This window comes from Pelodiscus sinensis, chromosome 22 (assembly GCF_049634645.1).
Source record: "Pelodiscus sinensis isolate JC-2024 chromosome 22, ASM4963464v1, whole genome shotgun sequence".
NCBI classification, from domain to species: domain Eukaryota; kingdom Metazoa; phylum Chordata; order Testudines; family Trionychidae; genus Pelodiscus; species Pelodiscus sinensis.
The window spans coordinates 25,045,957-25,071,426 of NC_134732.1; the positions used below are offsets into that span (position 1 = coordinate 25,045,957).

General features: G+C 41.1%; 1 protein-coding gene across 4 annotated transcripts in view; it reads left to right on the forward strand.

Annotated features, from left to right (window-relative positions):
- The window catches only part of GAPVD1 (GTPase activating protein and VPS9 domains 1), a 56,187-nt gene that overhangs the window by 6,447 nt on the left and 24,270 nt on the right, over nucleotides 1-25,470 (forward strand). For 3 of the 4 annotated variants that reach the window (XM_075905686.1, XM_075905687.1, XM_006114312.4), the window contains exons 2-7: nucleotides 8,011-8,226; nucleotides 9,696-10,539; nucleotides 17,200-17,286; nucleotides 19,571-19,705; nucleotides 19,821-20,010; nucleotides 23,742-23,902. In XM_075905686.1, coding sequence (XP_075761801.1) covers nucleotides 8,011-8,226; nucleotides 9,696-10,539; nucleotides 17,200-17,286; nucleotides 19,571-19,705; nucleotides 19,821-20,010; nucleotides 23,742-23,902 — 1,633 coding nt within the window. Of the gene's footprint in view, nucleotides 1-8,010; nucleotides 8,227-9,695; nucleotides 10,540-17,199; nucleotides 17,287-19,570; nucleotides 19,706-19,820; nucleotides 20,011-21,364; nucleotides 21,446-23,741; nucleotides 23,903-25,470 lie in introns of those variants that run through there. The other variant, XM_075905688.1, reaches the window with a different exon arrangement.

The following is a 25,470-nucleotide window of genomic DNA, read 5'->3' on the forward strand; positions in this document are numbered from 1 at the left end:
ATCAAACCTGTATTTTGTAGTAAGCATTGGTAAAACTTTCAATCGTCTAATACAGTATAGTGTTTTTTAGGACTTTTATTGCCTTTTATCTGTCCTAGGTATTTCCAAGGCATTAATCATGTTGGTATCCAAGTACCATATTCCCTTTTACTTATGTGTGACAAGAATTGTCAAATGTTATGTCAGACCAGTATAGAATCATAGAATACTAGAACTGGAAGGGACTTTAAGAGGTCATCAAGTCCAGTCACCTGCCCTCATGGCAGGACCAAACACCATCTAGGATCACCCTGACAAATCCCTATCTAACCTGCTTTTAAATATCTCCAATGATGAAGTTTTCACAACCTCCCTAGGCAATTTATTCCAGTGTTTCACCACCTTGACAGTTAGGAAGTTTTTCCGAATGTCCAACCTGAACCTTCCTTGCTGCAGTTGAAGCCCATTGCTTCGTGTCCTATCCTCAGAGATCAAGGAGAACAATTTTTCTCCCTCCTCTTTGTAACCCTTTTAGATACTTGAAAACTGCTATCATGTCCCCTCTGTCTTCTCTTTTCCAAACAAAACAAACCCAAGTCTTTCATCTTCCCTCATAGGTCATGTTAGAAATCTTCCAACATGCCATATGTATCAGATTCATTACTTTACTTTTATACATCCATGTCTACACTACACAATAAAGTCAACCTACCTTATGCTGGCATGCAGCCACTTTTTTTTTTTTTTTTTTTTTATAATGGAGATTGCCTATCTCCTAGAACTGGAAGGGACCTTGAAAGGTCATTGAGTCCAGTCCCCTGCCTTCTCAGCAGAAGCAAGTACCATCCCTGATGAATTTTTGCCCCAAATCCCTAAATGGCCTCCATGAGGATTGAACTCACAACCCTGGGTTTAGTAGGCCAATGCTCAAACCACTGAGCTATCCCTCCCCCCTTCATTGCTTGATGTGTCGGTGCCCTTTCTGACTAGCAGCATTCATATTGATTGGATTGTCAGTGTGGGACATTGTGGGATGGCTCCTGAAAGCCAGTAACACTCAGTATAAGCACTACACTGCTTCTACTGACATTGTGTTGACCTAACTATATTGACCTTGACTTAACTCCACTCATGGAGGTGGAGTTATTAAGTCAGAGTAGCAGGGCAGTTACATCAGTGGGAGCAAAATGTAAATGTCCATTGTTAGGTTGACATAAGTAGCCTTGTATTGACCTAAATCTGTAGCATAGATCAGACTCAAGAAGTTCACAAACTATATCTGAGTCTTCATCAGCAGTTTCCAGTTCACCCTGTTGTTCTAGACTTCCACATGGCTCCAGAGGTGTTGTTGAAAACTGAAGAGTGGAAGCAGTATTTTGAGGCAATGCTTTTTCTAGAGGCTGAGAGTTCAGTAGCAGTCTAGTGGGCCAGTCCGCTTAATTGAGGGCTATAAAACCAAAAAAGCTGCTGATTCTGTTGCCCTTCGGAGTACCCTTGCCATTAATGGTGTGGAGGCTGGTCCTGTTCAAGGCGACCCAGCTCATGCCCTGATAGCCTGGCTAATGCAGCCAGACACAGGCTGCTTGGACAGAAGGAAGGAACATTTTTAACTGTCGCTTGACTAGTTGAGGAATGGTAGTTGTGTGCGCTTGGCCTTTGAAAGGAAGATAATGCTATTTGTTTGGAATAATTTGGAAGCAGAAGAAAAAAAAATTCACCCATTATATAATTGTATGATACTTGTTTTGCATGATACTTGTGAGAATGAGGGGCAAAGCCTTACTGGCGGGTGAGAGGCTGAGGTCCAGAGACTTGGGTAAAGAATCAAGCAGCCAGCAACACATCCCACAGAGAATACCCCTCCCTCCAGAATGCTGTTTGAGATGCCTGTTTGTATTTTGAATCTTATGCCTGAACATGTTGCTGGGGGGAAGAGGGGTTGGGATGCAGACATTTTGAGCATTGGGGTATTGTGTGGGTGGTTAAAGCTGAACGTTCCTTGTGTGATTTTTTTTTTTTTTTTTTTTTTTTGTAAAACCCTATGAATTATTTCAGCCTTATTTAAAGGAATTTCTGTGTGTAAAATCAGCGATATCCCATAATGGGTGCACTGTAAACCAGGGGTGACCAACCTGCGGCTCTCAAGCTGTATGCGGCTCTTTGCTTAAAGAAATGTGGCTTGTTCAGAGCCATATGCCCAGACTGCTTATGGCCGCATCTGGCGCTTGGAGGGAAAAGTACATGACAGGGGCTCCGGTGAGACCCAGGCATTGGGTTGTGGGGGAACCTGGGAGTGCCTGGCTCTAGAGGAGGGGAGGGGCATTAGGTTAGTAGGGTCCCTGGGTGGGGGTCCCGGGCTCTGGGGGGGGGAGAGAGGGCATTGGGGTTAGGGCGGGGGATGGGGATGCCTGACTCGGGGGAGGGGTGGGTGCATTGGCTTAGAGCAGGGGCGCAGGGGGTGAAGCACCTTAAACTCAGTCTTCATGGATGCAGAATAAGGCAGCCCACACACATGTCATATTTAAATTCCAGGGCAAAAAAAATCAGTGAGTGCGCTCTATCCACTGCTATTTTGGCTCTTAGTCTCTAACGGGTTGGCCACCCCTGCTCTAAACCATCTTATTAGGAAAGAACAAGAACAAAAAATTTTAATGCAACAAATGGGAAAATGTTGCGTGAAGTCATTACGTGCACTTCACTTCATGTGCCCATGTGTTACTTTACTAATACTAGTAGGGGAGAAAACAACTACCTAATATACCAGTGTAATCTGGCAACCTTGCACATGGATGACAGTAAACAAAATGTCTTGTGGCCTTGAGCAGCAGGTTGCCTGTCAGTGATCTGGAGCTGAGAGGTGAATGGGAGCTTCTGGGAGCACTGCTGTGGGGATGCAGAGGTTAGGAGGAGTTGTTCATCCCAGTAGCCAGCAGTGGTCAGGGCCTGAGTAACATGGCTGGATACCAAATTAAGGTTCTGGTGGCCTAGCAAGTCCATGTTTTCTAGGAGGGCTTTCTGGCTCAGGATAACATCTGTAAGTTGTCGGTGTGTTTATCTGACTTTTTCCATGCCCTCCTTTTGTTACCGTGATGCATTCCTTGGCCTGAAGTGCTGTTTTTGGCCAATGCCACAATCTACTGGGAAAATGGCATTTTTTTTCCTCCTGCTGCATCCTCACATACTTACAACCTCCACATCTCAACCAGCCTGGTTTTCCTTGGTGACTCTGCCAGGAGTTGTGCAAACATCTCAATCTCGAGGTTGGTTAGCCTACTGGAAGCAAACAGAGACCCTACCCTTGACGATCTCACTGCTGCAAGTATTGTGGTTGTGGGAGTAGGATATGGAAGGAGTCACTTTTTCATATCCCATAAAAGACAAGGTAGCTTTTTGAGTATGTATATGTGGCTTTACCTCTCTTAGCTTCCTCCAAAGAATGAGAAGTGATCTTCATGCACAAAGGGTAGTGGGTGCGTTTGGTTTTGTCTGTCATATCTGCTTTCAGGTTGTTTTGGGTGGGTGGTTAGAGCTATGTTCCAGGTTTGTTTTTGCAGTTTGTGTTGGAGATGCTTCTGTGGCATTGGTGACGTAAAGGGAAGAGGTTATGGAAGGTAGCTGGATAATAATTTTCTTTGAGCTGTCCTTGATGATGTTACACTGAGGCAGGGGATTAGGAGGAGAGAATGATCTTATTTAAAAAGGCAAAGGGCTGGCTGGTGAGAGGTACTGAGAAGTAGGCACTAGGATGTTTCCCCCAGGAAGTGCTGTAAGAGTGGAAGGAGCTTGCAGTCGACAAGGTTGGGGAACATGGACATAAGGCATCTCTCTACTGCGCAAAACAAAATCAAGGCATTTCTGAGTCTTAAGTTCTGCTGTATTTCCCTTGAGAGAGTGCAGAGGAAAGGGCCCTACAATATTGTCACATACTTTGCATCTTACAGGGCATTTGTACCTCAGTGGGGAGCCTTGTTTGTGTCTTGACCAGGCAGGCAATGTGCACTTACACCGCATGTAAACTAACCAGGTTTCTTTTCCTGTAAGCACCGTCTCAATAACCCATAGAATGTTGCACAAATGAATGCTTTCATTATTCAGATCTGCTGCCGAGGCGGGGGTGAAGAACATGTTGTAATTCTGCCATGCTGACAGGCACCATGAAGCAACAGAAGGAGGTGCTGGGGAGGGAGGCAAATGCTCTTAACTAACATCTGCCAACAATAATAATGAGTAATAAATGAGTAAGATGGATACTTACACGCTGAAGTTCTCATCAGGAGATCTGACTTTCTGGTGGTGATTCAGGCTCATCGGACCCGGGGCAGAAATCATTGTCCATTGTGGCAGGGCAGGCCGTCCATTGTCAGGCTCCTGAATGCTGTTTCCAACACTCAGAGCACAGCTCATTTCCTGATGGGTCAAGCTATTGATTCTTGCTGTGAGGGACAGCGCGGGCAGCAGGCTTAAGGTAGCGTCTGGGTTGGGATGTACTGGAGCTTGGTAGGATCTTGTCAAAGAAACAGATGGACAGATCACATTCCCCTACCAGATGATCTCCTTTTATCCCTTGACAGCATACTTTCTTGTGCGCTGCTTGATCTTTCTCTGGCACTGGTTTGCATCTTGTCGATATCTGCTTTGCAATGTTCGTGAGCAGATCTTACATCTGTAGCAGACTACTAGAGTTTCCAAGGGCAAATAGGCAACATCTGGCCCTGAACCATCTTTTCAAGGGGAGAAGAGCCACTCTGGAAACTTGATCCTAGGAAAGGAGGGGCACACAGACTGGTCAGTAATGCAAAGCATTGGGTGGTGGCCTTTGAAAGCATGCAGAAAGAGGAGTATAGCAAAATCCATTTGAAGTAATCCTAGTCCACTATGGAAGAGAGTTTCAGTGTTCGTGATAAATGTGGAGTTGGTGCTCAGTGGTGGGTTGCATCATTTGTTTGCAAACTTTTTCAAACCGGATTAACTAGTATTGGATCCAGTTAAAAACTCCAGTGTAGGCAAGCCCTCTGTTGGCTGATCTTGATCTCCTTGGCTTAGTTTATACTGGGAAAAGAAGTGTGTTCTTAATGTAAGTGAGTTAAGTTGAGGTGAAAAGAAATTAAGATAAAACCGTTTATATTTTTTTCATAGGTTAGCAGGTCAAGTGGGATAGTAAAGAATTTTAACTTTACAGAGTAGAAAGAGAGAGGTACAGTTGTCTGCCCAATACTTCAAGAAACCTCTCTCTTTTTTTCAGGGGAGACTAGAATAATTGTATTTGATATTTGCATCCTTTAAGATGAAAAATCCTATATAAGGCTAATAATTAACAGTTCAAGAGATTTTAATAGGTGGTGAAAAGCAATGAATGATCTCCCTGTATTTTAGCTTCCATTGTGAAATAGGTTGCCTTTGCAAATAAAAATTTGCAAATCTAATTAAAATGTTCCTTACTCTTTTCTACACACACACTTGTTTGTGAATTAAAAATCATCATACAGGCTTTTAGCTGGACAAATGTGTAATCATAAAATGGCATTATGATAAATTGCTGTACAGTTCCTTTTGAACAAAAAGATCTTTTGTAGTATGTATCTAAAGAAAAAAACAAGCTCAACAAGAGATTGTTTTCACTATTAAAACAGACTTTGTGAAACCCTATGCAAGTGTTTGAGATGTAATTTTTACTTTCAGGATCTGAAACTCATCAGATGTGGGTTAATTATAAAATGTCAGCTATAATGGGGAACTTTGCAAAACTGGAATTTTTCTCCACTCGTTTAATGAGGCAGCCACATTTAAAACTTTTTGTAAAGGTACTCTGTATTTTTCTTGAAGTCCTTTTGGTGTAATTCAAGTGAGAAGGAAGAAAAAAATATAACAACCAAAACTCTCACTGATGTGGCCCCTGACTGAGAATAAGATACTCCCCACATTCCTCTCGCACACCAGAGTGTAGGGAAGGCCCAGGATAGTAGATTTTGTGTGCTCCAGCTCCAGCACCAGCACAGACTCCCCAATGCTGGGGGGAGAGAGCCCCGAGCCTCAGAAGCTAGATATAAGCAAGCGGGGATCTGCATCTAGCCTGAGGTTCTCCATCCCTGTTTTGAGTTATAGGGTTTTGCTTGTCAAGTTGAACCATAGATGAAGGAAGTTGTTTAAGGAGTTTTTTGTAACTCATGCTCTCAAACCATCAGGACTTCTTTAAAAATTCTCTGTCCAGTTAGGGAAGCTAATAAATGTTATTTAGAAAGGATACAATGACTCAGTGCTTGGTGTGTCCAGAATGATCTTTAAAAGAGTATAAAGAAAGTGGTATGCCTGTAAATCATAAACCATACTCTAGTTCCCTGAGTTAGGGATGTAAGCAACTAGTCATCCTCTTCTCATCGACTACATAATTAGTCTAAATTTAACATCTCTACCTTGAGTATGGGAGAAAGTAGCATTGTGAGGTCAGGCTTCAGTGAAGGTGCTAGAGTTGATGGGAAATAGACAAGCATTCCATTTATTATTGTATTTAAGTCCCCATCCCAATAGTAGTTGAGTGCTCACATGTATGTATCATAAGCAGCATAGTGGAGTTGGCCAGAATTCATCCTTCGGAACGAGCACTCAAGAAAGGTTACTTCTGGTGGCGAAGTAATGAGTGGTCAGCTAAGATAGTTTTCTTTGTGTGAAATCAGATGAAGTTAATGGCTACTCAGTTTTCTTCTATGTAATTGTGCTTACACAAATCGTATTGCCCTTGTTAATGTTTTTCACAAATGATTCCATCATAATTTAAATAGAGGGGAAAAAGGAATTAATTTCTTTTGAATAACTTGACTGTGTTTATCAGGTGTCAACGACAATATGCCTTATCTATTTAGATGTTTAAATTGGGTAGTTTACTCCTGTTAGCCAGTATTTGCTAAGATCACACTTTTAACTCCTCAACTAGACAAGTTGCATCTGATTATGTATACTTACTTGGGAAACACCAGCTTTCATTACATTTCTACCATAATGAACTCTTTTAAATACTGTGATACTTTTTTTGTTTTAGTCATTAAGAAGCAAATAGGATGTGTGGTTAGTATAAGGTAGCTGCTGTTGTACTGAGATGTAATATAATGGACTGTGCAGATTTCCTTTCCACTTGAGGTTTCTTCAGTTTGTTTTGTCATTTAGAGAATTTCTGGATCATGGCCCACAAGTGCATTCCTGTGAGTTGGGATGTTAGAGGAGATATTGTAGACTGAATTCTACTATTGAGTAGCAGTGCATTCTGTGCTTGTTTCCAGCATTTAGCTTATGCATGGGTGGTGCTAGTTATGAGCCTCTTGAGCGGAAAAAGCAAATTGAATAGTGTGGGAAGACTGAATCTCTTTATTTCACATAAGAGCATGAATTTTTGTTGGTCAAAGGGCTACTAGACCCAAACACTTATTTTAAATTGCAACATAACTTAGCATGTGTTCTCAAACATCTTATTCACATGTATTGCTTTGCTCATTGAGCACTGACTTGACTACATAATATGTCAGAATGGGACTCCTTTTCCCCTTTTACCTCCCTGTGTCTGAGGGTAATTATGCTAACCTTCATCATTAGAAATTAGAAGGGTGTTTCCCCACCCCTTAGCATGCCCCTTTGGGGGAGAATGTCACTATTATTAATGAAAATAGAGTGATGTTCAAGTTAGCAGAACTGAAGGCAGTTCTAATTTATGTGGAACTGGGCAATATGTTGTTACTGAGGTTTTCAAGGGTATGCAAGAAGTTTGGAAGATCACATCCATTTGAAGTGTTTTACAGCAAGGAAGGCTGGCACGATGAGGGCTGTATCCTGGGGTTTGGGAGACCTGGCCTCTAAATATTACTACATTAATGAGGACCAAATAGGGATCAAAGATAGGTACTATAGTTATAGTAAATCATAGTTCTTAAATTTTATCATAAAGTTTTTGATAACTTTTCAGTATTCAAATTCTTTTTGCCTGCTGGAATTTTAAAAAATAGAAGCTATAGAGAAATGATTTTTCATATATTTTTCCTTTTGCAGTGATTATTGTGTAGTCCTCTCACCCTTAAAGATGGTGAAGCTGGATATTCATACTCTGGCTCATCACCTCAAGCAGGAACGACTCTATGTAAATTCAGAAAAGCAACTTATTCAGAGATTAAATGCAGATGTATTGAAGACAGCCGAGAAACTCTACCGCACAGCATGGATTTCCAAACAGCAAAGGATTAACTTGGACAGACTTATCATAACAAGGTGATAAATGCTTTGCGGGAAATTGACCTCCTTAACTCTTACGAATTAAAAGAAATCTATGATTCTTTTCATACTGCATATTGAGCGCAACAGTGATTCCAATGACAGATTTAATGGCTGTAAAATCAGTTAAATCATTCCAGAACAGGAAATCTGAGTTGTCTCAAATTTGCTCTTTAATATGATGTGACTAATGGTAATTCAAACTATTATTTTAATCTTTGTGTGTGGTGCATCTCTCCTGATTGGTATTTAAGCACTTGAATTTCAGTAGTTGTAATGAATTTCATGCATTGATCAATGCTTGCTCCTTTTTTTGAAACTTAACATCTACACTTTATTGTAACTGCTATTTTGTGGGGGGTGTTCTTTTGTTTTTTGGGTTTTTTAAGGAAACATTCTTGCAATGTATTTCTTACTCTGTCTAGAGGTTCTGATACAAAATTTTTATCCAAATCTGCATCTGTATCCTCAAAAATGAGCCACAGATATCTCCATTGACATCTGTGGATGCAGATATAAAACAGATATCTGCAAATTTGCAGGATTCTTGATACAAAATTAATATCTGTATCCACATCCCTATCTGCAAAAATGAGCTGCGGATATCTCATCCACGGATGTGGATATCTATGAAGTTGCAAGCCTCTTTAGATTCAGAATAATTATTTGTCTGTTAAAAAATAGGACTGTCAATTAATTATAGTTACTGCATGCAAATAACTCAGAACAAATTAACACCTAGTTGTTGTTTTAAATGAGTGTTAATCTTACACCTCTGGAGATGGGATGCAGTAGCAATGGAAAGGGAAGCACTGGCTGTGGTAGTGAGCAGAAGGTAACCAGGAAGGAGAGACTGTGGGTGATTTGGCAGAGCTGGTTAAATACTTCAGGGTTGGGGGTGGGGGAAGAGCCAGGTGTTAGGGGTGGGCAAGAGGGACCACTTCCTGGGGCGCTGTGCTCAGAGAGTAGTTGCTGCATGCCTGTAAAGCAACGGAACCTCTGCTCCACTGCTGCTCCTGGCCATCCTGCTCTGTATGGGAGGCTAATGTTGGGGTTTCTTCCTACTCCCAAGTGTGTATCCAGTTGCTCCTGAGCTGAGGTGGAGGAACAAGGGAGCATGTCTGCTGCTAGCTCAGGGATGAGTGCTGTGTTGAGTGGAAAAATCATTCAAGCTTCTGAGAGCTCTGCTTAGAGACAGTGCAGTTCTAGCACACACGTGTATTTATAATAAATACAAGTGAGCAGTGGGCACTTCGTATTCTGCATTATAATTTTAAATCAATATATTTGAAAATGTAGAGAACATCCAAAATATTTAAATACATTATATCCTGTTTAACAGGGTGATTAAAACTGCAGTTAATCAGGACCATTTTTAAATCTTGTGGCTAATCATGATTAATTTTAATTGACAGCCCAATTACAAACAATTAATTGATTTCACTATTGTTGTTTTTTCTCTGAAGTGCTGAAGCTTCTCCTGCTGAGTGCTGCCAGCATGCCAAAGTCTTGGAGGACACACAGTTCATTGATGGCTACAAGCAGTTGGGATTTCAAGAGACCGCTTACGGAGAATTCCTCAACAGGTTGAGAGAGAACCCTAGGCTTATTGCTTCCTCTCTGGTTGCTGGAGAGAAACTCAGCCAGGACAACACACAAAGTGTTATTCACACAGTCTTTACCTCCATCTATGGTAATTGCATCATGCAGGAAGATGAAAGCTACCTCCTTCAAGTTTTGCGATACTTAATAGAATTTGAACTGAAGGAAAGCGACAACCCCAGACGGCTTTTGAGGAGAGGCACCTGTGCATTCAGCATTTTATTCAAACTTTTTTCTGAAGGACTCTTCTCTGCAAAACTCTTTCTCACTGCAACATTGCATGAACCAATCATGCAGCTGCTGGTGGAAGATGAAGACCACCTAGAAACTGATGCAAACAAGCTGATTGAAAGATTCTCTCCTGCACAACAGGAAAAACTCTTTGGGGAGAAAGGCACAGAAAGGTTTAAACACAAAGTTCAAGAAATGGTGGATTCCAATGAAGCTAAGTTAGTGGCTTTGGTGAACAAATTCATTGGTTATCTTAAGCAGAACACATACTGCTTTCCACATAGCTTGAGATGGATTGTATCACAAATGTACAAAACTCTCTCCTGTGTAGACAGGCTGGAGATTGGGGAGGTGCGAGCAATGTGCACGGATCTTCTGCTCGCATGTTTCATTTGTCCTGCAGTTGTCAACCCAGAACAGTATGGAATAATTTCAGATGCTCCAATAAACGAGGTTGCAAGATTTAATCTGATGCAGGTATGATATCCTTTTGTATGTTAGGCTAAATAAACAAGGTCAGATAAGAATAGCCATGCTTGGTCAGACCAATGGTCTTTCTAGCCCAGTATTTTGTCTTCCAACAGTGTCCAATGACAGATGTTTCAGTCAGAGTGACCAGAGCAGAGTAACTTTGAATGATGCATCTTGTCATCTAGTCCAGTTTCTAATAGAGGTTATGGGGCACTAGGAACCATGGAATTGTGTTGCTGACCATCTTGGCTAATAGCCTCTGATGCACCTATTCTCCCATGAATTTATCGAATTCTCTTTTTAACCCAGTTATGATTTTGGCCTTTATAGTATACTCTGGCAGTGAGTTCTGTACATGGACTGTCTGTTGTGTGAAGAAGTACTTCCTTTTGTTTGTTTTAAACCTACCCACCTGTTAATTTCTTCAGATGACCCCTAGTTCGTGTGTTCTGTGGAGGTGTAAATAGAATATTTTCCTGTTCACTGTTTCCATGCCATTCATAATTTTATCGTCTTCTATCATATTTCCCCCTTGCTGCTTTTCTAAGCTGAAAAGTCTCTCCTTGTGTATGGAACAAAAGACAGGACTATGCAGCACTTTAAAGGCTAACAAGATGGTTTATTAGGTGATGAGCTTTCGTGGGCCAGACCCGCTTTCTCAGATCAAGTGGGTCTGCCCCAGGAAAGTTTGTCACCTAATAAACCATCTTGTTAGCCTTTAAAGTGCTGCATAATCCTGTCTTTGTTTCATCAAGACCAGACTAACACAGCTAAATCTCTACTACTATTCCTCATATATGGAAGATAGTCATACCCCAGTCGCTTTGAGTGCTCTCTGTACTTTTCACAATTCTGCTCTCTTTTGAGATGGGGTGACTAAACCTGCTCCTGGTATTCAAGGTGTGGGCACACCATGGAGTTGTATGATATATTTTCTGTCTTATGTTTCCTGATGTTAGTTGTTTATGGTTTTGGTTTTTTACTGCTACTGCATGCTGAGTGGATGTTTTCAGAGAACTATTCACCATGACTCCAAGATCTTTGAGTGAAAACAACTAATTTAGACCCCATCATTTTGTAAAAAAATAATCCCAACTGTATATACAATGCACATTATTTGTCACTTAACAACATAGAATTTAATCTGCAATTTTGTTGTCCAAATATTCAGTTTTGTAAAATCCCTTTGTAACTCTTTGCAGTCAGCTTTGAACTTAACTGTAGAAATGATGTATCTTTTGCAATCCCATGATTCACCTCCTTTTTCACAGCATAGGTCCCAGTACAATCCCTGGGGAACAATGTTCTCTCTAATCTTTTCCATTCATGCGCAGAAAAATGTAAGTGCACCTAGTCATGTGTGAATGTGCACCACCAGTAGAAACAAAACCTAGCTGTGGGCACTCTGCTAATCAGCTGGGCGGCATTAGAATCTCTCCTATGTGGCTGCACAAGTACACATTTTACAGGGAACACTGCTGAGGAACCCCACTATTTACCTCACGCTATTGTGAAAAACTGACAGTTTATACCTACCCATTGTTTCCTATCTTTTAACCACTTACTGATCAATGAGAGAACCTTCCCTCTTATCCCATAATTGCTTAGTTGGCTTAAGAGCATTTGGTGATGGAGATTGTTGAAGGCTTTCTCAAAGTCCAAGTACACGTACCAACCGAATCACCCATGTCCACGTGCTTGTTGACTTCCTCAGGGAATTTTAATAGGTTGGTGAGGTGGATTTGCATTGACAAAAGTATATTATGTTCATCTGTGTACCTGTTAATTCTGTTCTTTACTGTATTTTCAAGCCATTTGCCTGGTGTTGAAATTAGGCTTATTGGCTTGTAATTGCCAGGTTTCCCTGTGTACCTTTTGAAAAAATTGTTGTCACCTTAGCTACCATCCAGTCATCTATTACAGAGGCTGATTTAAACAGTGGGTTAGGTACCACAGTAAGTAGTTTTGCAGATTGATATTGGACTTCCTTCAGAACTTAGATGAACATCCTCCAGATCTGGTGACTTATTACAGAAGTCACCGATTCCTGAGCAGCTTGGGCAGTCCCAAGGCCAGGCACACTGGCCACTGCTGGAGCAGTCTTGTTTTCCCCACCTCTGCACAGCAGCAGGAGTTTGGGAGCAGGGCAGTGCTTAATTGGGGGGCTCAGCTCCTATTTCTACATGCTGCCTCCACCTGCAGGCATTGCCCCCACAGTTCCCATTAGCTCGGAACTGCAACCAGTGGGAACTGCAGAACCGGGTTTTGGGGTGGAATGGAGGCAGCATGTAGAGATAGGAGCTGGGTAGGGAGCCTGCCCCAGCTCCTCCAACCTGTACCAGCAGCGGCTCCCTCCAGGCCTCCACCTAGCACCTATGGCACCAAACGAGCTCTCACACCTTCTAGTTTTAGTAAAAAGTCATGGACAGATCACAGGCCATGCATTTTTTACTGCCTGTGATCTGTTCATTACTTTTTTTTTTTAACTAAAAATACCTGTGACTAAAATCTTAGCCTTACTTATTACTATTACATTGATCAATTTTATTCCAGTCTCTTCTGTTCAGTGAATTGTTCATTAGGCTTCCCCGCTACCACCTTGTCTTCCTAGAGTGCTCTTTTAGCATTTCAAATCATCCAGTGGCCCTACTGACAGTTTGACAGGCTTCCTATTTCTGATGTACTTAACTTTCGTTAGTTTTTTGTTTCTTGAGCTAGGTGCTCTCTATATTCTTCGGTGGCCTACCTTACGCTTGTCTTGTCAGTCTATGTTCCTTTCTATTTTCCTCACTAGGATTTGACTTCCAATTTTAAAGTACTTTTTTTCCTCTTATTTCTTCTTTTATTTTGCTACTTAGGCGTGGTGGTGTTTTTTGTTACAGTTTTGTTTTTTAAATTTGGGGCATACATTTTGTTGAGCCTTTTAACGTGATGTATTTAGTCTTCCTGTAGTTTGCTGGCATTTCACCCTTGTCAGTGTTCCTTTTAATTTCTGTTTAACTAACTTCCTCATTATTCTCTTTTTGAAGTTATTCTACAGTGGTGGTTTTCTTTGGCATTTTTCCATCTCCAAGGATGTTAAACTTAATTACATCATGATCTGTATTATTGAGCAATTCAGCTATTTTTGACTGTTGTCCAGATCCTAGTCTCCACTTTACGACTAAATCAGGACTTGCCTCTCCCCTTATGGGTGCCAGGACAAGCTACTCCAAGAAGCAGTAAATTATAGCATCTAGAATTTCTTCTCTTCCTCCATTCCTAATGTGCCATGTACCTTGTCAATATATGAGTAACGAAATTCCCCATTATCATTGTGTTTTCAGCACCAATAGCCTCTTAGTAGGCTTTCCCTGACCATTTTGCATTCGCCATCACACTCCTGATCAGGTGGTCCTCAGTATATTCTTTCAGCTATACTCTTATAGTTCAGTCATGGAATTTTAGCCCTAGAGGTTCTACGGGGTGATAACGTTCATGTAAGATTTTTACTTTGACTCTGTTTTCTTTCACATATAGTGCCACTCCCCCATGACCTGCCATCATTCCTATATATTTTGAATCTGGGTATTACTGTGTCCCATCAACTGTCTTTCCACTAAGTTTTTGTGATGCTGCTTATATCAATATCCTCATTTAGTGCCAAGCCATCTAGTTCACCCATCTTAGTATTTAGATGTCTAGCAGTTGTATATTAGCATTTGTAGGTTTTGTATTTAAATGGGGCTCTTATATTTGACTCTTCCTTTCTAGCTGCTGTCCATACTTTACCAAATTTTTTCCTTTTCTCTTTACTAGGCCATGGAGATCTCCCTTTAATAAATTCATTACGTGATTTTTTTTTTTTCCTACCTGAACTGTGTTCTGTTCCTCACTTATCAGCTTTTCCCCAGCCCTTGGTTTAAAAAAATCCTCTGCAGTCCTTTGCAATCTCTCCTTTTATCTGAGATCGTCTAAGCATTTATTGTTAGGGTTTTTACTAGGGATAAGGTGAAGAACACTGATATAAAAACATTTCTGCTATTATGATCTCTGGAGAGGCAGATTTAAACCTCAAAGTCATTTATTGGTGTTTTCGAGAGCAGTTGTTGAAGTTAAATATAAATATCTAATCTCTACTCTAAAGGGTAATTTTCCTGTTTTCATAAAGCTGAGAGCTGTAAAGTGTAAATATTTGAGACTGGTTTAGCAGTGTTTTAAATTTTAATATTCAACTTTTGTTAACATAGTATTCTTTTGCTATTCTACACAAATTGAAATAATATAATTTCATAGAATTAGCATAGTGGAAGGAACTTCAAGAGGTCTTCTAGTCTAGTTCCCTGTACTCCATGCAAGATAGTATCCTCCAGACCATCCCTGACAAGTGTCTGTCTAACCTGCTTTTAGAAGATCTTCAATGATGAAGAGTCTACAACCTCCCTAGGCAACTTATTCCAGCGTTTAACCACCCTGACAGTTAGAATATTTTTCCTGATGTCCAACCTCACTCTTCCTTGCTGCAATTTAAGCCCGTTGCTTCATATCCTATCAGAAGTTCAGAACAATTTTTCTCCCTCCTTATAATAACCTTTTCAAGTACATAACTGTTTATGTCCCCTCTATCATCTCTCCTCCAGACTTCACAAACCCAGTCCTTTCAATCTCCCCTCATAGGTCATGTTTTCTAGACCTTTCATCTTTTTTGTTGCTCTTCTCTGGACTCTCTCCAATTTGTCCACATCTTTCCTGAAATGTGGCACCCAGAACTGGACACAATACTCCAGTTGAGGCCGAATCAGTGAAAAGTAGATCACAAGAATTACTTGTCATATCTTGCTTACATGCTCTTGCTAATACATACAAAATGTTTGCGTTTTTTACAACAGTGTCATGCCGTTGAATCATATTTAGCTTGTGAGCCGCTATAACCCCAGATCCCTTTCTGCAGTACTCCTTCCTAGGTAACAGAGAGGTAGCTGTGTTGGTCCGATCATGGCAAAACAAAAAAAGCAGTCATGTAGCACTTTAAAGACTCACAAGATGGTTTATTAGGTGATGAGCTTTCGTGGGGCAGACCCACTTCTTCACATCATATTCTGTAAGTGAATTGGCATGACTATTATATAACAGAGGGGTACAATGAAGAAGTAAACAAATTAGCTGATTTGTTACTGTGTAATTTGTTTACTTTTTCATTGTATCCCTTTGAAGAAGCGGGTCTGCCCCACGAAAGTTCATCACCTAATAAACCTGTTAGTCTGTAATGTGCTACGTGACTGCTTCCCCCCCTTCCTTACTAGGTAATTATTTCCTATTTTGTATGTGTGCAACTGATTGTTCCTTCCCAAGTGGAGTACTTTGCATTTGTCCTTACTGAATTTCATCCTATTTACATCAGACCATTCTACAGTTTGCACAGACGATTTTGAATTTTAATCCTATTCTCCAAAGCACTTGTAACACTCCTCCCATCTTGGTATTGTCTGTAAACGTTTAGTGTACTCCCTATGCCATTATCTAAGTCATTGATTAAGATACTGAACAGAACTGGATCCAGATCCAACCCCTGTGGAATCCCACTCAGTATGAACCCTCTGGCAGTAGTTTTCCACCCACCTTTATAGTAGCTGCATCTAGGTTGTATTTCCCTAGTTTATGAGAAGGTCAGAAAGTAAAGATGTGTCACATACCGCTTTCTCCCCATCCACAAGGCTTGGCTAGGATTTCTTTTTCAAATATGGTACTGTTATATATTGTTCATTGACTGGAAGATGGAATTAAAAGAAAGCAGCCTTTGAGTTGGGAGAGCAGAAAAAGTACACAGTTTTCTTAATAGGAGAAAATGTGCTTCCTGTTTAGATAACCTGGATAGCTAGGAGTGAAATTCCATTAGAATCATGGGACTGGAAGGGACATTTACGTTATCTTGTCTAGTCCCTTGCACTCATGGCAGGACTAAATATATATCCACATAGAACATTTTACTTTCGGCCTAAGAATAAATGTGAGAAATTTTAGTCCCAAAAGGTCTATGTAAATTAAAATAGTTGGAATTGGAAGCACTTTCTCACCTGGTTCCTGCATTATGAATAGGGATGTTAGATATTGGGTAATTGAATAGTCTTAGCAGTTACTCAACTATTGTGTAGTCCCCGGGGGCAGGGACAGCAGTCAGTGCAATCTGGCCCCACTCTGGGGAGCCCCCTGCTACTCAGTGCTGCTGCCCCTGTATCAGAGGCAGCAGTGCAGGTGGGATCCGGTCCGCAAGGGGAGCCAGTTTAAAAACCAGCTTCCCCCACAGACTAGCTGCCTGCTGCCCCGCCATGAACAGGGGCTGCTGCCAGGCCAGCCTCAGTTTGCCATGGACAGAGGCTGCTCAATGGGAGGCGGAGCAGCTTCTGTCCTCAGGGCCAGGGAGGGGAGGGGACAGGAGGGCAGGCGGCACCATGGAGCTGGTGCTTTTAAGCTGGCTCCTCCCGCCCCCAGCACCGGCTCCTGCTGCCTCCTCCTCCCCCCTGTTGCTTCTGATACAGAGGCAGCAAGCGTGTTGGGGAAATGTGAGTTGTCAAGCCTAAGCATATTGGTTAATCATTGACTTTGTTTACATCCCTAATTGTGATCTGTCTTGGTGTTTATATAATTGTTTGTGAAATATTTGCCTTAACTGTTCTTTTTCCATATTAGGTCGGGAGACTTTTGCAGCAGTTGGCAATGACAGGTTCTGAAGAGGGACATCCACACATGAAGAGCAACCTTGGCAAATTTGACAAAGTAAGAGTCAGGACTAAAAATAATACATTTGTAAATATTTGACACTTTGCTTTTCTGTAGCCCCTCTCATCTGAATTTCAAAGCACTTCACAAACAAATTGTCGCACCTTGGTTCGGTGATGTGATGGGAGCCCCCAGGGTTAAAGCCGACTACCCAGTGAAAATTACTGGATGATAGTGAAACAAATGATTTTTTTATTAAGCACAACGATTCTTTTATTAAAACCAAATGACTTTAAAATGAGTTTTTAACAAGTAATTGCCTAGTGCTTTTACAGGAGGGAAAAACTGAACCAAACTTTGTGATTATAATTCGATTATATTAAATCACTATTTCTAATTCACTTAAGGCAGCGCAGCATGCAAGCAAAAAATATAAAAAGAAAGCCAGTATAATGATGATAAAAGCTCCGTCCACAGCCAGCCCCTCTATGGTTATTTTAGGGCAGCTGGTGGAGTTAGTCATTAATCTACCTCTACAACTTAACAACTCCTGGGTTTCTATTTCTAACAGTTATACTTGGCCTAAATACAACACCACTACACAACACAAGATTATACAATTTACACAGTGTGGTTAATAGAATTCAGTTACACTCTACAAAATTACACAGTGAAATTAACACGATTCAACTATTAACTAAACCAATAACTAACAAATCCAGCAATGATAACAGTGTAAAGACACACTAGAACTCGGAGCATTCTCAGAACTCGCGCACCCCTATCTTTGACTCAAAGGATGGGGAGGCAGCCTCAGGGTGATCAATCCTTCAGCTGGGCAAAAAGACATGTGACCTCAATACACGGAACCTCCCTGAACAAAGGGGTCGAGGATCTTTTATAACATAACCTGATATCCGGTGCCTTATTAGGGTCTGTTCCCTGGCCAGGCCTAATAGGCTGGTAATGAGGTAATGTGCAATATTGCCCTATAGGATTTTTCACTATGCCTGCCTGATGGCCCCGTGGACAGTGCTCGGTGCGGACATGGTCAGTGTGCATGGCAGTTGCGTCTTATCTCCGTATGCCTACCGCCCTACCTTCAAGGACCAGTCAAGAGAGTCTTATCTGTCTCTTGCAGCTGTGCTCTATCTTTTCATGCTCACCGCCCTGTTCTTAGATGCCTACAAGGTTAAATTCCGTTCACTGAAAGCTGCATTGTGCGCTTACAAGTTATGCTTTCTCAGAGTGTGTCAGCGGCCTACATTTTCTGTGAGCGGCCTTTGTGTGTCAGAATGGGCAATGTGCGCATGTGAGGCCATGGTCAAAAGGACCTGCTCTGCGACACAAATAAGCTTTACAACCCTCTTATGAGGTATGTTAGTAGTATATCTAATTTATGGATAGGTAAACTGAGGCACAGGTTGAGTGACATCTGCATGGTCCTAGTAATAGAACCCAGAAACATGGAGTCATGCTTCCTGATTACTAGACACACACAAATTTTCTGCTTAAATGAAAACACTAACAAGATATTAAACTATGGCATTTTCTAAAACCGATACTAAGTGACTTTTCATAATTTTTCTCTCTTGAATCGAGCATAAGTTTTATTTTGAGTGGACACCATTAACTTGAAATGTAGGCAATTTAAAAAAGATCACACCCGCTTATGGATCTCCCTTTCCATTTTTGCTTCATTTCCTGTCCCCCACCTTTTAGTGAATTGCTTATTCTCCTTTCCTACTGGGTGAAGCAAGCATACACAGTTGGGAAACTGACTCCACAGAGGAGACTGCAATTAACTATACATGATGTGCTGTCAAACGCAGAAAGCAAACTAATAAAATAAACTTTTTTGCTTGTTTCTTTCAGTCTCTCTTGCTACTTGTAATGAAACTAGATAAATGTTGAGTCAGGTGTGACTTTTAAATTAACAGTTCCTTTACTTACCTATCCCTGTCCCCTGTAGTTTTGTTTTACTTGTAAACTATGCTCAACGGGGTCCTGGGAAAGGAACAATTTAAATATAAGTTCCTTACACTAATTTGTAATAAGTTATCCAGTGCCGTGGGATAGGAGAAATAACGAGGAGTGTAGAATGCATTTAGATAAATTACACTTTCAGATTCAAATAAGGAATGAAAGGGATTCTAAAATTTGCATAATTTTTTACTTTTCATTGGCTAAAAGATGTTTGCTATCTATGTAAGAAGTGGCAAAACTGATATTCCCATGTACATTTTGTGTAGACCTCTTGTTCCTTATGTTTGTTTCTAAAATTTTGAAACCATTCACTTAAAACAAACAAAACAAAAACAACCCTGTCTTTTCCTTGCAGAACTGTGTTGCTGCTTTCCTGGATGTTGTTATCAGTGGGCGTGCTGTGGAAACCCCTCCGATGTCCTCAGTTAACCTTCTAGAAGGGTTGAGTAGGACTGTGGTTTATATGACATACAGCCAACTTCTTAATTTGGTAATATTCTGGTTCTTTAATAGGAGTAATATTTTCCTGCACGCATTTACAGTAGAGATTTTTAATATGTAACTTCATGTTCATTTTCTTAATTGTACAAACTCCAATTTCCTAGGTTGGTTTTATGCGAAATGTAATGTCGAGTGACCAGTTGAAGGAAGATCGGATGGCTCTGGAAAACCTGTTGGCAAATTTACCCCAGAACAAACCTGGAAAAAGTGGCAGCCTTGAAATTACTCCTTACAGTACTCCACAACTCTCCCCTGCAACTACCCCAGCCAACAAAAAAAATCGATTGCCTATAGGTGAGGAAACTTGTGAAGAAAAATCTTACATCAGAGGCTTTTTGTTCATAGGCTTCCCTGCTCTCTGTACAGAGTATTCAGCATTTCTTCAGTCCTCTTGTAGGATATACTTAAGATTTCTTCACTCCACTTCCACTTTGTATTTGTGGGTAGCATAGCTGTCTTTAAAACAGACTTTCGTAATGAAAATATCTGTTGGATCATCTTTCTGGTGTAACCACTCTAGCAGCACTGTACTTTTTTTATAATATTTTTCTAGTGCTTTGTCTGGTCAAGTTCAAAATTTCTCAATGTTTCTCCCACTTTCCTTAGAAGAATATTTGATGATCTAATCATTCCAATGTATAGTGTAATTTTTCCTTTCTATAAATTCGTCTTGTTATTCTTAGTTCTGCCTTTTATATCATATTAAATTTTAGTGTATTTGTATTGTGTAATTGAATTTGTAGAGTTCTAGTTTGCATGGAACGTAGACTTTAATTAGCATATGTTAGTGAAATAGTGCAGGCCAGTAGCTAGGAGAGAAGGCAAGGAAAGAGTCAGAGTTCGAGTGGTGGTGAAGATAGTGCAGTTGTCAACATTGATTCAGAGAGGGTTTAAAGGTGCGGGGAGAGTAGGAGGAAAAAGCAGTGTGCAGGTTTTGCAATATTTAGAGAAGTGGCAGGCTGTTAGTGAGGAAAATGCTGGAGAGTCTGGAAAAGGTGAGAATCTGGGAAGAAGTAAGGCATGGGGAAGTAGATTTAAATCCTCACTATAAAGGTGATGAGGGTGGAGACAATCAGTCAAGTGATCAGAGTGGAGCAGGGAAGAAGGTCAGGTGTAGACATCTGGGAACGAATATATGAAAAATGGCAGGATGGAGGTTGGGGGATTCATTGATGATAATGCTAAAATGTAAGCAGTGTAAGAGAGGAGTCTGCCTTGTAATTATGCTGTCTTAAATCTGTATACCAATTTTAATGTAGAGCATTCTGAAACCTAGAATTTCAGGATTTTTATGCCTTTTCAGCTCAAAATATTCCATCTCAAAATGTGGCACTTTTTTCTGTAGATCTGAAGTACTGCACTCTGAGTCTAATTATATGATTAGAATATTGATATTCAGTAAAAAGGAGAAAAAGAGCTTTGTATCTAATCTGTAGCCTAGGGTGCAAAATATTATATTTAAAATAATAAATTAAAGGTAGCAGTTACCTTGGGTATCCTGAGTTATCTTTACCTCTCTATGCACGTTTGTTCTATTCTAGGCTTACATTAGTGAAGTAATCTCTTGTTTGTATTTATTTTACAGTTTAAAATATTTTTGTTGTTCAAAGGCTTGATTTTATTTTTGTTTAATGCTGTCGAAACCCAGGACAACAGTTGGCAGCCATTACTGCCTGGGATACTTCTGCCACCAATCTCACAGCTCACATAAATCTAGTAACCCCATTTGGTGGGTAATGGACTCTTTCCCTTTTTCCTCTATGTAAAACTTGAATTTACTTCATAAAATCATGCTTCACATGCTTCTTTTTAATTTGCTTTCTGCCAGGCTTCTGTTTGTTCCGTTGCAAAGGGCACTTCCTACTTAAATAGCCAAAAAAATGTAGTAACCTAAAAAGCCCAGTCTCCCTTTGATGCATGTTATTTGAAGGTAAAAATTTAACTTTTAGATTTGCATATTTGGTTTCAGTTTCCATGTTTCAACAGAGGAAACTGATGCCATGCTGCCATCCCATAGGAAAGAAAAGGAACTTCAGGTCCTTGACTCTTTCTCCAAGGTATCCAAAATGGGGAGAGAGAGAGAGAAGATTGTGTTAAAAGGAGTTACAGAGAACCACAAAATACTCAGGATAGTCTTGCGATGTTGCTTTGCAGTGTGTTGATCAGTTCCTGGTGGTGTAACATCAGATCTTCAAGTCTGTGAGTGTTTTGTGACTTCCTGCAGCTCTCAGAGTGGTTCTCCCGTGCAAGATGTTGCATACTTGAGTTCTGAAGGGCTTATTTCTCTTATCAGTACCTGCCTTGAACAGGGGAGAACCACCCACGGTCAGGCTGAGTGGCATTTTCATTTATGCCATCACACAATGATAAATGAGCATGTCTAACAGGTAGTGTTTGATACATTCCATCTAGTGTACACTTGAATCCCCTTTTATATCAGTCCAAAATTGTCTTAAACCCCAAGAGTTACTCCACAAAACATTGAAAACTGTTAGTAACGCTGCTTTAGAATCTGGTTGTGCAGTGTGTGTCTAGCTTCTGTTGACTTCATTAGGAAGTGCTCAGTAACTCCTAGGATGCGGGGCCTTAATTCCTGTGTGGAGCTGTACATTGGCTAGGAAGTTTTATTGGTTAGGTCCAGACTTAAGGTAGCTTTTCTGAACAGCATTGTCTGAGTTGCCTGTTCTTGCAGGCATTCAGGGAGGCATCAGCTTATGTATGTTGAGTAACTATTACTGATGTTTGGGTGTAGTCCAGGGAGTTTGCTGATGACTGCTGAAGGGATAAGGTGTTTTTAAAAAATGTTTGTTTGTTTGTTTGTTTGTATGATGTCCCGAGTCTCTGTTTGCAAGAAGCTGGGGATGGGGGACGGATCACTAGAGAGTTATCTGTTCTGTTCACTCCCTTAGAAGCACCTGGCATTGGCCATTGTCAGAAGACAGAATAGTGAGCTAGAAGGACCTTAGGTTTGACCCAGTATGTCTGTTCCTACATACTTACTGAGGTAGTGCTCCTGTAATTCTTAATCAGGATTTGGGCTTTAGGCACTATACAAACATAGTAGCAGATAATTTGTAGTCTGTTACTTTATGACTTAGTTCATAGCATTTAGAAACATTTAAAACCATCTTATGGGAGATTCTCATTCTGGTAAGGGGTCTTGGAGATAAGAATTTTAAATTGGGAACTGGTTCTTACATGTTCAAAATTTTTTTGTCTCTCCCCACTTCATCTGTCTTCTCTCCTTCTCCCACTCCCATCCATCCATCCTCTGCGTTGTTTCTGAACAGACCTCTAAGCCATAAGAAGCTTGATTTTTTTTTTCCCCCTTCTAGTTAGCAACAACAGGGTCTTTAAGTTGTTGAAGCCAGCCAGGACCAATAAATGGTTCATTACCCAAATCCAAAATCTTACTTTTCCAGATGTTCTTCATTTGTTTGTCTTGGACTCCTGGTGCTTTTCAATGAGCATTTTCCTATTTAATATTGTGGGGATTTCTTACCAGTGTAAGATGCTTTAGGTTGTGAGGTTGGCACAGTTGCTTTGTGGGGTGTGTGTGGGGTGGGTGTGTGTGTGTGTTGAAATCTCAAACTGCTTAAAAAGTATTTTAAACACAGGAACTGAAGAGCCTTTCTGGTGGTGCTCTTGTTTTGGCAATGGTACAGAATCAGAGGGGAGTTTCTATTGCAAAGGAAGAATGCGTGTAAATAACTGTGGCAGGAATGTCTGTGGATAAATGAAGAAGCATGGTGTGTTAGATACATCTTAAGCCACTGTGCTCCAAGTCTGATGTTTTCACAGTAGTGCAATAGTTAAATAACAACACAGGCTGTGTGTCAGTTTTGCACATTTCCAGTATCAGTTTCCATCTTTCCAGAAAGCTGCAAATTGTGCTCTGCATTTTGTCCATTCTTTGATATGCATGCGCTAATATCACACTTCTGTATTGTAATAGCATTTGAAGATAATCTGAAAGTTTAAATATTGAAAACATTCATAACACTCTGTTTTTAACATGTCACTAGCTCCCCGTAGCAGAAGTAGATCAAATATTCAAATGGACCAGCATGGAGACCATGAAGGATCCTCCCAGGATTCGATACAGGAAATTCAGCCAGAAGAAGTACTGGTTATTTCTTTGGGAACAGGTCCACAGCTCACCCCTGGTATGATGTCAGAAAATGAGGTATGAGCAAGGCGTCAAATGTAAATAACACGTGTTGAGAAATGAACAATGTGTATTCAGACCACGAAATAATATTGAGATGGGCCAAACTAAGACCAGATTTAAATTGCAGAATTAGGGCTAAAACCCTTTTTTTGTTTCGCTGTGTTTAGGTGTTGCAAATGTTCACCAAACCACAACTGATTTCTGTTTGTAATGATTAATACAGCATCCAGGGTAATAGGTGGGTGTGCCACAGCCTCACATTCATAGATTCTGAGCTCAGAGGAGACCACTTAACTTACTTCCTGTATAACACAAACTATCGAACTTGCTTAAAATAATTCCTAGACCATATCTTTTATCATAACATCTGATCGTGCGTTAAAAATTACCAGTGACGAGAACGTACCATACCCCTTGGTTAAAGTGTTCCAGTGGTCAGTTACTGTCAGTGTGAAAAATGTATGCTTTATTTTCAGTCTAAATTTACCTAGATTCAGTGTCTAGCCACCAGATCATGTTATACTTTGGCTCTGCTAGATTGAGGAGCCATTACTAAACATTGTGCGTGTAGGTATTTAGAGATGGTAATCAAGTAACCTTTTAACCTTGGCTGTGTTAATGTTAATAGAGTGTTCTCTTTGTGCACGTCTACAGAGCAGGGCTAAAGCTGAAATAAGCTATGCAACTTGAGCTGCGTCAATTATGTAGCTTAAGTCAAAATAGCTACGGTCTACACAGCAGGAAGTCGAAGGCAGACCACTCTTCCTTTGACTTCCCTTAGAGTAAGAAGTCCTCCAGCTTGACGTTATTTTGACATTGTTGAAATAACTGCTTGTAGTGTAGACACAGACGATGTTGTTAGGAAATCATGTCAGTTATCCCAAAATAACACTGCTGTGTAGACGTAACCTTTGAGTCCATCACTATAAGGTAGGGGTCTCAAGCCTTACTGGGAACTCCTCCTGATTTACTACACAAATCTTGAGCCTGCCCTAGTCCCATTCCCCGAGTCAAGGTGACTAAAGCCCAAGCCCAAATCCCACCGCCTTGGATGGGAGGATCAAAGCCAAAACCTAAGAGCTTCATTCTGAGGCGGGAGCCCGTAACCCAGGGTTGAGCAAAAGCTCAAGGTCTGGATCCGGCCTGCCAAGGGGGTTGATCTGGCCTGCGGAGGCCCTGCTCCTCCCCCGCCCCCAGGCCAATCAAGGGGGAAGTGCATGAAGTTTCCTCTGCCCTGCCTGGAGTGCACGGCTGTTGGCAGGGCAGGAGGAGGCTTTGTGTGCTCCCCTGTCCCCAAGTCGATCAGGGCCAGGAGGTGGGGGGAGTGTGTGAAGTTTCCTCCTCCCTGCCCCCACCCTGCGAGGAGCGCTCGGGTGCTTAGAAGCATCATGCACCCTGATTGGTCTGGGGGGGAAAAGGGGAAGCATGCGAAGTCTCCTCCCACCACTAGGGGCATGGGCACCTTGGGGGAATCCCCCGCCCCTTCTGCTTGAGGCCCCACCTCTTCCGGTGCGGCCCAGGGCCACTTCAAGAATGTCTGCAGTGGCCCCCAGCAAAAAATTATTGCCCACCTTTGCTGTAAC